The sequence below is a fragment of the Styela clava genome, chromosome 10 (genome assembly GCF_964204865.1).
Source record: "Styela clava chromosome 10, kaStyClav1.hap1.2, whole genome shotgun sequence".
In the NCBI taxonomy this organism is placed as follows: domain Eukaryota; kingdom Metazoa; phylum Chordata; class Ascidiacea; order Stolidobranchia; family Styelidae; genus Styela; species Styela clava.
Genome location: NC_135259.1, coordinates 11930924 through 11940994, shown reverse-complemented (window position 1 = coordinate 11940994; position 10071 = coordinate 11930924). Strand labels below are relative to the sequence as shown.

The 10071-nt window shown below is 35.6% G+C and overlaps 2 protein-coding genes across 2 annotated transcripts; one reads left to right on the top strand and one right to left on the bottom strand.

Moving 5' to 3' along the window:
• LOC120338265 (ubiquitin-conjugating enzyme E2 R2-like) lies at positions 1 to 1672 on the bottom strand. Its single transcript, XM_039406232.2, has 3 exons — positions 1323 to 1672; positions 752 to 976; positions 1 to 252 (listed from the first exon to the last, which is right to left on the bottom strand). Exons 1-3 carry the CDS (start codon positions 1590 to 1592, stop codon positions 64 to 66), a joined length of 684 nt encoding a protein of 227 aa, XP_039262166.1. The 5' UTR covers positions 1593 to 1672; the 3' UTR covers positions 1 to 63.
• A 946-nt stretch (positions 1673 to 2618) lies between these two features.
• Positions 2619 to 8830, top strand: LOC120338264 (uncharacterized). Its single transcript, XM_039406231.2, has 8 exons — positions 2619 to 2777; positions 3660 to 3737; positions 4050 to 4344; positions 4787 to 5676; positions 5850 to 6141; positions 6800 to 7060; positions 7528 to 8068; positions 8443 to 8830. Exons 1-8 carry the CDS (start codon positions 2696 to 2698, stop codon positions 8692 to 8694), a joined length of 2691 nt encoding a protein of 896 aa, XP_039262165.2. The 5' UTR covers positions 2619 to 2695; the 3' UTR covers positions 8695 to 8830.
• The last annotated feature ends 1241 nt before the right edge of the window (positions 8831 to 10071 follow it).

Here is a 10071-nt window from a genome sequence, read left to right as displayed (position 1 = left end):
TCATCTGATAATAAAAGTTTATTAAAAAGAATTACGAAGAAGAAAATAAATGACATGAGAGCATCATTCCGTGTCGTGATCGTCTGCTGTATCTTCGTCCTCTTCCGTGCAGTCCATATCTTCGTCAAAAAAGTCATCCATATCCACCGAACTTTCACCTCCGGCGGCGATCGTCGTTTTTACGCAGTATTCTTCGACGGTTGATGGAACGCGAACGCCGTCTTTTGTGGCTTCTTTTTGACTTTCTCGAACCTGTGACAATTTACTTATTTAGGGATGCAAATATTATTCGATCCAATTGGGTTGGAATCTCACAAATGTGCATAAAAACACCAAATAATAAGGATATAATAATGGATGACAGGGGCATTCTACATACCAAAATAAGGGAGGAAAGTTTGAATTGCATTTTTTTTTATCAATTCGTGTTTGAAACTGAGCATGTCAACCATTTTCCCAGTTCTTACGCCCTCTGCTGATGTATATGCAGTCAATTCATTTCAAGCATGATTACATTTTACTTCCTAGTTCTAATCTAAAGAAAATTAGCTAAAGGGGAGAATTGGATAAATACGTTTTGGTAGTAGTAACTTCACTAATTTTAGTTTACCCGACACGAAATTGTGATATGAAGTATATATACCGAGTCCACGAGATGCATTTTCAATTGCACCACGAACTTGCCATTTGCAGGAATTGGCTTGTACGCATCTCTGGTTGTATACTAAGTTTAACTAAGACAAAACAAAACCTGTTGTTTCACGATTTCTTCATATTTATTATTTTTTAGTTCTCTCCAATCTCTGAACATCACGGATGCATCCACGTTGGCTGGAGAAAATGTGTTAGGCTCGTTCAATAGAGATATGACGCTTAGAAGAACAGTTCGAACGTTCTGTGTTGGGTTCCATCGCTCCTGGGGCAGCTCTCCACCTTGAGGATCATCAATAGGAGGATGCAGTATTGAAATGCAGACCTGTCGAAAAAATCAGAATTCACCAAATAAAAATTTGACAATGGAAACACTATGCTATCCCAGTCAAAATTTGGAAAAGCAAAATAATATCAAGTTCACGTCCGTAATTTTATAACGTATTTAAGGTATTGAGAATCTTATGCGACGGTAGTGACTTTTAATATGCCTACTCCAGGTCGGAAAATTCAGGACTGTAAACGGCGGTTACCGCTATATAAACTTGAGTTATGTTACTTATCACTTTATCCGAAATCGATAATATTACAAAATCTACTTTGTAGATCGCCGGCAAATTTCAATTTCAACAGCTTGCGTAATATAATAATAGTGAAATGTTGAATCTTACCTCACCATTAGAATAAACGTTCGGGTGCCATATATTCGATAAAAATCGAAAGGTTGGGGGAGAGTAAGGATAATCTCCAGGAAACCTCAGATGTGCTTTGAAGTATCCGCCCTGATACAATGTACCGGGTGGCCCAAAAATCGCTACTTGCCAGTCGTATAGATTGTTTTCATCAACAAGGGTTATCTTAAAACCTTCCACTGGCTCTTCTTGGATACTACGTAATTCTTTTGCAAGGGCCTTCGCGGAGCTTGCCATAGGAAGCGCCATAATAAGGAATTGCTTGCTATTGCAATTCCGTAGGCACCCAATTCGATGGTAAAACTGAATGCGAGTTTTTAGCAAATGTTATTAAAAAAACTCGATCTTCCAATGACAATAACCATTGTTACAAAATAATGCGCCAATTAATTTTGGAGAAATTGATACTAATTCCACAGTATATTAGGGAATTGAGAATTAGTCAGTCCCAAACTCACATATTTGTAATGTAATGTTTGTGGAGTAATTATTAAAAAAGAACCACTACACCCACTAATGAATCTATGTAAAATGTTATTGCTGAAAGTACTGTATTTGTGCTTCATTTTTCAGTTATATATTTATATCAGATTTTAGTACAATGTGACTTCAAAAGTCTTGTCCAAGAATATGCCGTACTATGCTAAATATCAATCGCTATCGCTAACATTGATTCTCAAAAAAAATTTTGGACGTTTTCCATTTTTCAGAACTTTGCTTAACAGCAGAAATAACACGATTTTCTTTTTACAACAGTTTTTACACGGGTGAAATTTGATTCCTCTTGTTACGTCACAATGTCACAAATATCTACCAAACTGATAGCGACGAATTCGCCTCTTGAAGAAAATAATTACGCTGGGCCGTAAATACGAAAAAAACGGTTATGTCTTTGGGAGCAAAAATTTTGACACGTTTAAAATATGAAACATATTCCTTTTAAAGTATGTGCCCCGAGAAACAATTTATGGATGAAAAATGGTTGTAGTTTTTTGGGCGATGTTTTTTTTTGCTACATTTCAATATTTTTCAAGTTATTCGGTGTAGTCAGAAAAGTAGTAAGATGACTCATACATCGTGCCTCCTCCGATGTGATGGTTGGTAATCTTAACCACAATACAATTATTTACTGAAATTGTTTTTGCGTGTCATGCGATGTAGACCTCTATATCTAAATTGGATTATTAGTCATCTTCAATGTATTTGTATGAATGCCAGTCAATACTGCGGATTGTGTTACAATTTTACGTATGAATCCGACGAATCGCTTCTGGCACTTTTGGATATGAATATAAAATTGTTAAATAAAGTTGGTACGTGTCAGAACATATCAAATTACGCTGGCGAATACCATGAAGCAATCAACGTATTTTTGTATTCTCGTTGTTCCGTTTGTTGCGCTGATGCCGTACTGTACTATATCAACAAGTGAAGGTATGTAATGCTTTTGCTACACGCAGCGCAAGATTATTGGTAAATTCACAGAAATTGAATTTAAACCACAAGTAATTGTTTGGGGACGTTTGATGGTAAAATATGACATTGTGAGATTATGTGATCTTTCGGGCATTAGGAATCCATGAATTCACGTTTTTAAACGCGTAGTACATATGAGCAAAAATATCATAATATGTCCATGATGTTATCAATCACTTCATCGTACAAGGTTGTGCAAAACGTGCCTGGTTAAGCTTTTAAGTTTCAATGGGAAACAGGATTATAGAATATGTGTAAGCAGTTAGAGAAAAATGCATCAACTCCGTTTCTTCTGTATTCGACACTCGTGGAAAATGCATGTCATCCAAAAAGTTGTACGAGAAATGTATGTAGCATACATAAATGCAGCTATAATTACATGCTAAAATCTCCAGTTGATTTAAATGGCTGTAGGCCATTTAATCGTAACCACAAAGTAACTGTCATTTACAAAGTATAGTTCAGGTTTTCCTAAATTTAGTAGCTTCCATTAGTTTTTATTTTAATGTGATATATCTTTTCAGAAATAAAATCGCTTATCATACATATATAATCATATATTATCATATATATATTATCATAAATATTTTTTTTATTTTTTGAATCTCCTCGGAGTTCTGTGGAACCCAGTATTTTACCTAGTTTTTTTGTTTCATTTTAATTTAATGGGAACACTTTTTATATCGCTTGACCGCCGATCTTTTCAGCAAACCTTTTGCTCGGCCTTCCCGTACCGGAGCACAGCTTTCGTATCCATATATTTGACCATTCCTCTCTCTTATTTCTTGGAATTCGGCGAATATGATATTTCAATATCTGTTATTCTTAATTTGTATTTAGAACCACGCCCACTCGACGCCTCAAAAGTTATTATTTATCCTACAGCTACTGGAGAAGCTTGCTCTAAGAAAAAGGAAGGTGTGTGATTTTGAGTATAAATTGAAATTACGACTTGGTTATGCAAGTTTTTTTTCTCATTCGATATAGCTTGAAAATCGTTTATCAGTAGTGCATTCTGCAGAATGAAGGGTAATAGCTGTGCTCAGTTTGGTTATAAAGTAATACAGCAGCCTACTTATTGCGTATAAGAAGTGAGAAATAGTAATAGCATGAGCATGAGTATTGTTTTAACTTCATAATTAAAATAAATTCATTAAAATAATTTGAAACGTAGTATATTTTAAATTGATAATCTTGTTTAATATCGACTAAATTTACACTTTGCTACAGGAATAACTGTCTACAGCTCTCGCAATATTACAATATCATCTGATAAAGCAAAAAAAATAGCTTTTCGAATTCCTAAGAATTGGAAACCAGGAGAATACATATGCAATTGGAACATCAATATAGTACGTGGATCAGAAGATAAGGAACGTGGACCAAAACGCCAAGTCCGATTGTATTTTCGCCGAGTATTCATAGGAAACAGAGATGAAAATAAATTTTTCTCACCATGTGATGACGAATTAACAATTAAAACTGAATACAATTACGCTCTGTTACCTGATAACGATTTATGTGGGTGAGTGAAAACACAAGGTTCTTCAGTTATGGTGTGTAGTATTTTTCATCACCCGTTCTCAGTTACAACAGCTTTCCATAAAATCGGAATGTGTTCTTCACAATCTTGTTATTTGAGAGCGTTGCCAGCCGTAGCTAATTCGCGCTATCCTAAACTGTCTTTCTCAATACTGCTTACTATGAATATTTCGATTGTGATATTGCAGAATATAGTAGTTAAATAGAATTTTAAATTTATTGTGACAATCATGATTTATCTTAATTATGGGTCCCATTAAATTCACGTTACCATATCATATACAATATAACAGAAAGTACATAAAGAATAAACAGTAGCGCGCTTGAGCTGGCTCCTTAACGTATCCCAACATAGTATATTGTAATTGTTTCTTATCAGTCATTGGTATTTACTGATAATCATTGTTATCCCGTGTTCCATTCAGACTTGATAACGGATGGGTAAGAAAAACAGGCAGCGAAAGTGCAACCATGTCTCTAAAAGTTTTTGTCAAAGAAAATGAGAATGAAAATAAAACAAGAACATCGTTTGTTGCTTTTGCCTACTCGATACCAAATTATAATCGACCTATGCATTTTCTAGTAAGGGATATTATACAAAGGCCACAGCAAAACAAATATGTACTGGGGGCCAACTTTACGTGGGAAGAAGCTCGTAGTTTTTGCATGGATTATGCTGAAGGATGGGATCTTTGTAAAAGAGAATTTGTCTGTGATTCTACTCAAGAATATTATCTCAAAAATTTAGATATGCAGTACTTTCCTGTAGTTGATGATCATAATTATTGGGAAGAACTGCAACCGAAAGACTGCCACAACAACATACACTATTGGTATGGGCCACCCGTGTGGGGATTGGATAAACGAGAGTGCCCAAAGGAAGGATGTGAAGCAAAAGCGCACATATTTTGTTGTCCTTACAAGAAACTAATAAAGTACAATTCGCCGAGGAAGCAAAGAATTTTTGTGAAGTCATATATTGATGAATCGCAAAATTATTACTATAGGTTTACTGATGCTCCGGATATATATGAGTACGAATATGACGATAAAAACTGGGAAGCAGATTGGAAAACTACTGGACGACTTTCTGGAGATGTCGTGATGTTTGAACTTTTTAGTCAATACTCCGAAAAAGCCTCTGTTCCACTGTATTTCTGTTCCAAGTATGAAGACGGATCTAACTTGCGAAGCTATAGATACTTGATTTCTAGGGTGCCATGTAAAAGTCCTTGGGAACACAAATTTCATGCCTACACGAGTTTAACACCACAAGATGGCTTCAAACGTTTGTACTTTGGGCAATCAAACAGAGGTATTTTTTGTTAAAATTAGGAATATTTATTTTCATAATTTCAAAATTTGGACAATCATATAATGCAAACAAAAGGCTAAAAATGATTTTGCTAAAAATCATTTTGATTGGTCTATAAATTCCCTAACTCACGAACAAAAATAAATTCTTTTAGCAATGGGTATGTTTTTCAGATGGCGGAACTCGAGTTTCCTTAAAACCATTTTGTTGTGGGTTTAACAAAACTGAAGGAAGCTTTGAAACATATGGAATGGTTCGAAAAAAATGGATTGCCAATGTGCCGTCGGAAAAATGTCTCGATCAGAATATACACTCGGGACTTTCGGGCGTGATAAAGTCCCCAATGTATCCAGAACACTATGATTTTCATACTACGTGCAACTGGAGGATCCGCGTCTCGCATGGAAGTCGTGTTTTGTTGCAATTTTCACAGATGGAACTTCCAGAATTTGATAAAATGTGTTGGTGAGTGAATGAATACATCGAAGTACCAACAAATGAATTTACTTTTTGTGTTAAATACATGCATAATGCATATCTGATGCATTCAATTTCTTTCACTATATGCTCTTCATTGTTATGAAGATTTAAAAGTTAAAGTGGGTTTAGAAACGCTTGATCCTAAAATAAAAAAACACTCGGCTGTCATTATGGTGAATATAATGACTATGGTACACGAGAATCCCATATGTCACATTTTACCCGTTGTATTTTTGAGTTTTCTAAGTTTAATTTTATAGTGGCCTAATCGTATTCCTGGTTTTAATTAGATTTGTTTTTTGTACTACAGTATAGCTATAATAAAGGTGAAAGTTTATTAAAAACTATGAGACGCTATTTTACTTAGTCACGTGTCACGAAATTAGCCTTGTATTTGTTTCCGGAACTCATTTACAATAAAATGGATGCATTGAGAGTGAATAATATATCTTGTATTATTTGTGCTAAATCTTAATGTTATTTTTATGGTTTCAAAACCAAAAATCCATAAATATTTATTGTTAAACCATAAAGAACCCAAATTTCAATAAGCAAATTTTGCACTATATATATTATGAGAAAAGTGCAGTTCATTCAACTACCACTTTCTATGAAGCAAACAAGTAGTTTTTGTGATTTATAGGACCACTTACTTGGAGATCACTGATTCAAAAAGGAGTTACGGCAAAGTATGTGCAAACAGTCTTCCAGAAGAATTCATTAGCTATTCAAACGAGTTGAATGTTCATTTAGTGAGTGAAAAGGGCAAAGGACGCTTCATTTTTAATTACACAGAAGTATCTTCCCAAAAATCAGAACCTTTGAGATTGGAGCTTCCAAGCAATGAAGCAACTTGGTCAGCAGCAAAAATTTTGTGTGAATCAAATAAAAAGTCGTTATGCAGGTAAGATTGGATGTATCTACAATATAACTTCAAATCAAATTAAAAAAGTTTCATAGGTATAGATTATGAAACACAAGCTATTTTTTAAAGGTCCAAACGGCTTTCTGGAATGATGACAAACATTTGAAGTTTTCTGCATCGCATGCAAAAAAACATGCCCGTTTGTTATGTATTGCCATTAAATTAAAGTGAACTTATATACATAGAGGCGATACGCTTGCATTAGGCACGTATCATCTGTTACTTACACTTTTAAGGGAGTTTTGTATTGACTATTTACTTTTAAGAGCTCATATTTTTAGTCTTTCCGTTCAAAAATCGTAGCTCAGGTATTTAGGCCTATTTTTTTTTCGCGTCTCCCTTCTGAAAAGCTATTTTTTATTCTACTCGGCACTGCATATGTAGACTACATTGCATATACTTTCAGTATTCGTGAAAAAATAAACTACTGACTGATTTATTTTCAGGAAAAGGGATCTGTGTCCTTATGGCATGCCATTCGGAGGAGAAGCCTCGAATACGACTTGGGTGGCTGTTTCTGATGAATACAACGATTGGATGAAACTGGGCCCTTATGACGTTTGTAAATCATACGTGAAAACCTACGGTCCGCCAGAATGGGGTGAAAAAGTCATAGAGGACTGTGAACCGTTGTATTATGATGGCGAAACGGACGAATGTCTCCTTAGTCGCAAAGTTGTATTTTGTTGCGATCGACCAGAGGGTGAATCAGAGAAAGATTTGCTCGAATCGGTTCGTGTGAATGTCGGGTATGCAAAATGGCAGGATAATCTTGTTTACTTTTTTCAAAGAGGCAACGTTTGGGAATCTCCAGAATACCTGGCTAGAGTGGGTGATGGATATGATTACTATCACGACTGGGATTACTATGGTGAAAGAGAAAAGGTGTACCCTTATAAGCTTATCAGTGAAAATACAAACGCAAGACCAGGCACAGTCGATTACTTCATTATGTCAGCCAAATACGAAGAAACCTATTTTAACCAGGTTGGTATTTTTATCAATTACGTAGTTGGTGCAAAATTGGTAGTCGCATATGAAATGAATAGTAATTAGGCGCCATCCACTGCAGGAGAATATTGCAGCTAGGCCCAGGTCTTGTTTCGCTCGTACAATAGGCGCTAAATCCGCGTTTCAGACAAGCTTCGAGGCTTGGAACAATATTGTATTAACAAGCATCATCATACAAAAACCTTTCCTGATAATATATATATATATATATATATATATATATATATATATATTATCATTTTTTTACTTAGACAATAGTATATAACCGTATTAAATGGCATCTATTTAGGAATTTATTTTTATTTTTTATATGAATTTATTTATTCACGTCTTTGTTACTACAAAAATAGGTTATTTATTTCTGCTGGAAAGAGGGATCAATACACAGCGAAATAAGAAGGATTTACAAAATGAGTATGAATAGTTGTGAAGCAGAAGACGACTGGAAATTCGACTTCTTTTTGTACGCAGGCCGCAATAAATCAGAGAAGACACCGACTGCTTTACACATAGGCCTAACAAACTCAACGACTGGCTCCTTTTGCTGTGAAAATAATGCACACAATTTTACCATTTTTGTTATTTCTTCCTCAAATGCTTAAAACTGGAATATTTTTGATATTATTTACTTTACGATTGAAAAAACGTTTTAGGCCATACTTCTGCAGAATGATTATACAAATAATTAATTATTCGATTATCATATCAATTCTGAAGTGTAATAAAAATTACATTATACCTCTGTTGGAGTTTTGTTTTCAAATACTCGGGTATGATCATTGACGCAATATAGGCTACATGAATTTAGAACTATTGTGTAGCCGTCATCATCGCCTATTAGTATGTCAAAACCATGTATATCATATGCATGGTCAAAACAGGCTTGATTTATTTATCTTGTCCACAGACCGTGGATGATTGTCATGTCGACAATAGGATTTGCGTTCCGACGGAAAGTGGAATGATTTTTTAGGAGGCGCGTTCACTACAAACAAGGTTCTGTAAGTACCAAATTAAGTCAAAGATTAAGAAAAATGAGGTAGTCAAATGAGCATGTTTGTAATTTATATAGGATCCGGGAACTATCATCTAATTTTTACCACTTTTGTAGAGTCTAAACTAGGGCAAAATTCATTAACCGTACTGGGTTCAGACGTGCAAACCCATGTAGGGTAAGCAGAGGTGCGATACGATAGCATGTGTCTATTCCTCAATCCTCAGCAAAAGAGGGTAGCATCACGTTCAACTCACAGCGTTTCTGGTAAAAATTCAAGTGCGAAAATACGATTGAGAATTTCTATAGGTACCGTACCGTATTATATATACCGGTATATATTTGTCTGCACTTAGCTGAAATACAAATCATGCAATCGTATTCTATTATAAATTATTTTAACCAAAATCGGAATTCAAATTTTATGTGAATACGCTCGCCACCGCACCTCTAATTACTCTGCGTGGGTTTGCAGGTTCGAATCCCATGCAGGGATGGTTATGTGCGAGAGGATCGCTGGACTCCTCGCGTCGTTGGGTGGTTCACGTAACCGCTGTTCGGTTACGGCTTCCTCCACCACCAAGTCCATGCTTCCGAAAACAAACAGTATAACTATTCCCATACCCGACTTGGAATGGTAACCGGACGAGAGGCCGTGTTTCGCCATATGAATAAGCCGTCTTATCGGCTTTCCTCTCCCCGGGATAAATATGTAAATCCTATCCTAATTATATAAAACTAATAAATTCCTCAAACCTTTCTCTCAAGCAGTCTGGTCCTAAAGAGTGCCAGGGAACGACCATCGATAGTACGACCACAGAGAATGATAGAATAGGATTTACATATTTATCCCGGGGAAGAGAAAAGCCGATAAGACGGCTTAACCATATGGCGAACCACGGCCTCTCGTCCGGTTACCATTTCATGTCGGGTATTGGATTAGTTAGTTATTTGTTTTTGGAAGCATGGACTTGATGGTGGAGGA

What these genes read in the sequence shown, in the direction of transcription:
- LOC120338265 (XM_039406232.2), bottom strand. Translation starts at nt 1,592, where the DNA reads ATGGCGCTTCCTATGGCAAGCTCCGCGAAGGCCCTTGCAAAAGAATTA. An exon ending in ACGTTTATTCTAATGGTGAG is followed by an intron (nt 977 to 1,322) that starts GTAAGATTCAAC and finishes TTTTTTCGACAG; the next exon opens with GTCTGCATTTCAATACTGCA. An exon ending in AAGAAATCGTGAAACAACAG is followed by an intron (nt 253 to 751) that starts GTTTTGTTTTGT and finishes AAATTGTCACAG; the next exon opens with GTTCGAGAAAGTCAAAAAGA.
- LOC120338264 (XM_039406231.2), top strand. Translation starts at nt 2,696, where the DNA reads ATGAAGCAATCAACGTATTTTTGTATTCTCGTTGTTCCGTTTGTTGCG. An exon ending in CTTTGGGCAATCAAACAGAG is followed by an intron (nt 5,677 to 5,849) that starts GTATTTTTTGTT and finishes TATGTTTTTCAG; the next exon opens with ATGGCGGAACTCGAGTTTCC. An exon ending in AAGAAACCTATTTTAACCAG is followed by an intron (nt 8,069 to 8,442) that starts GTTGGTATTTTT and finishes CTACAAAAATAG; the next exon opens with GTTATTTATTTCTGCTGGAA.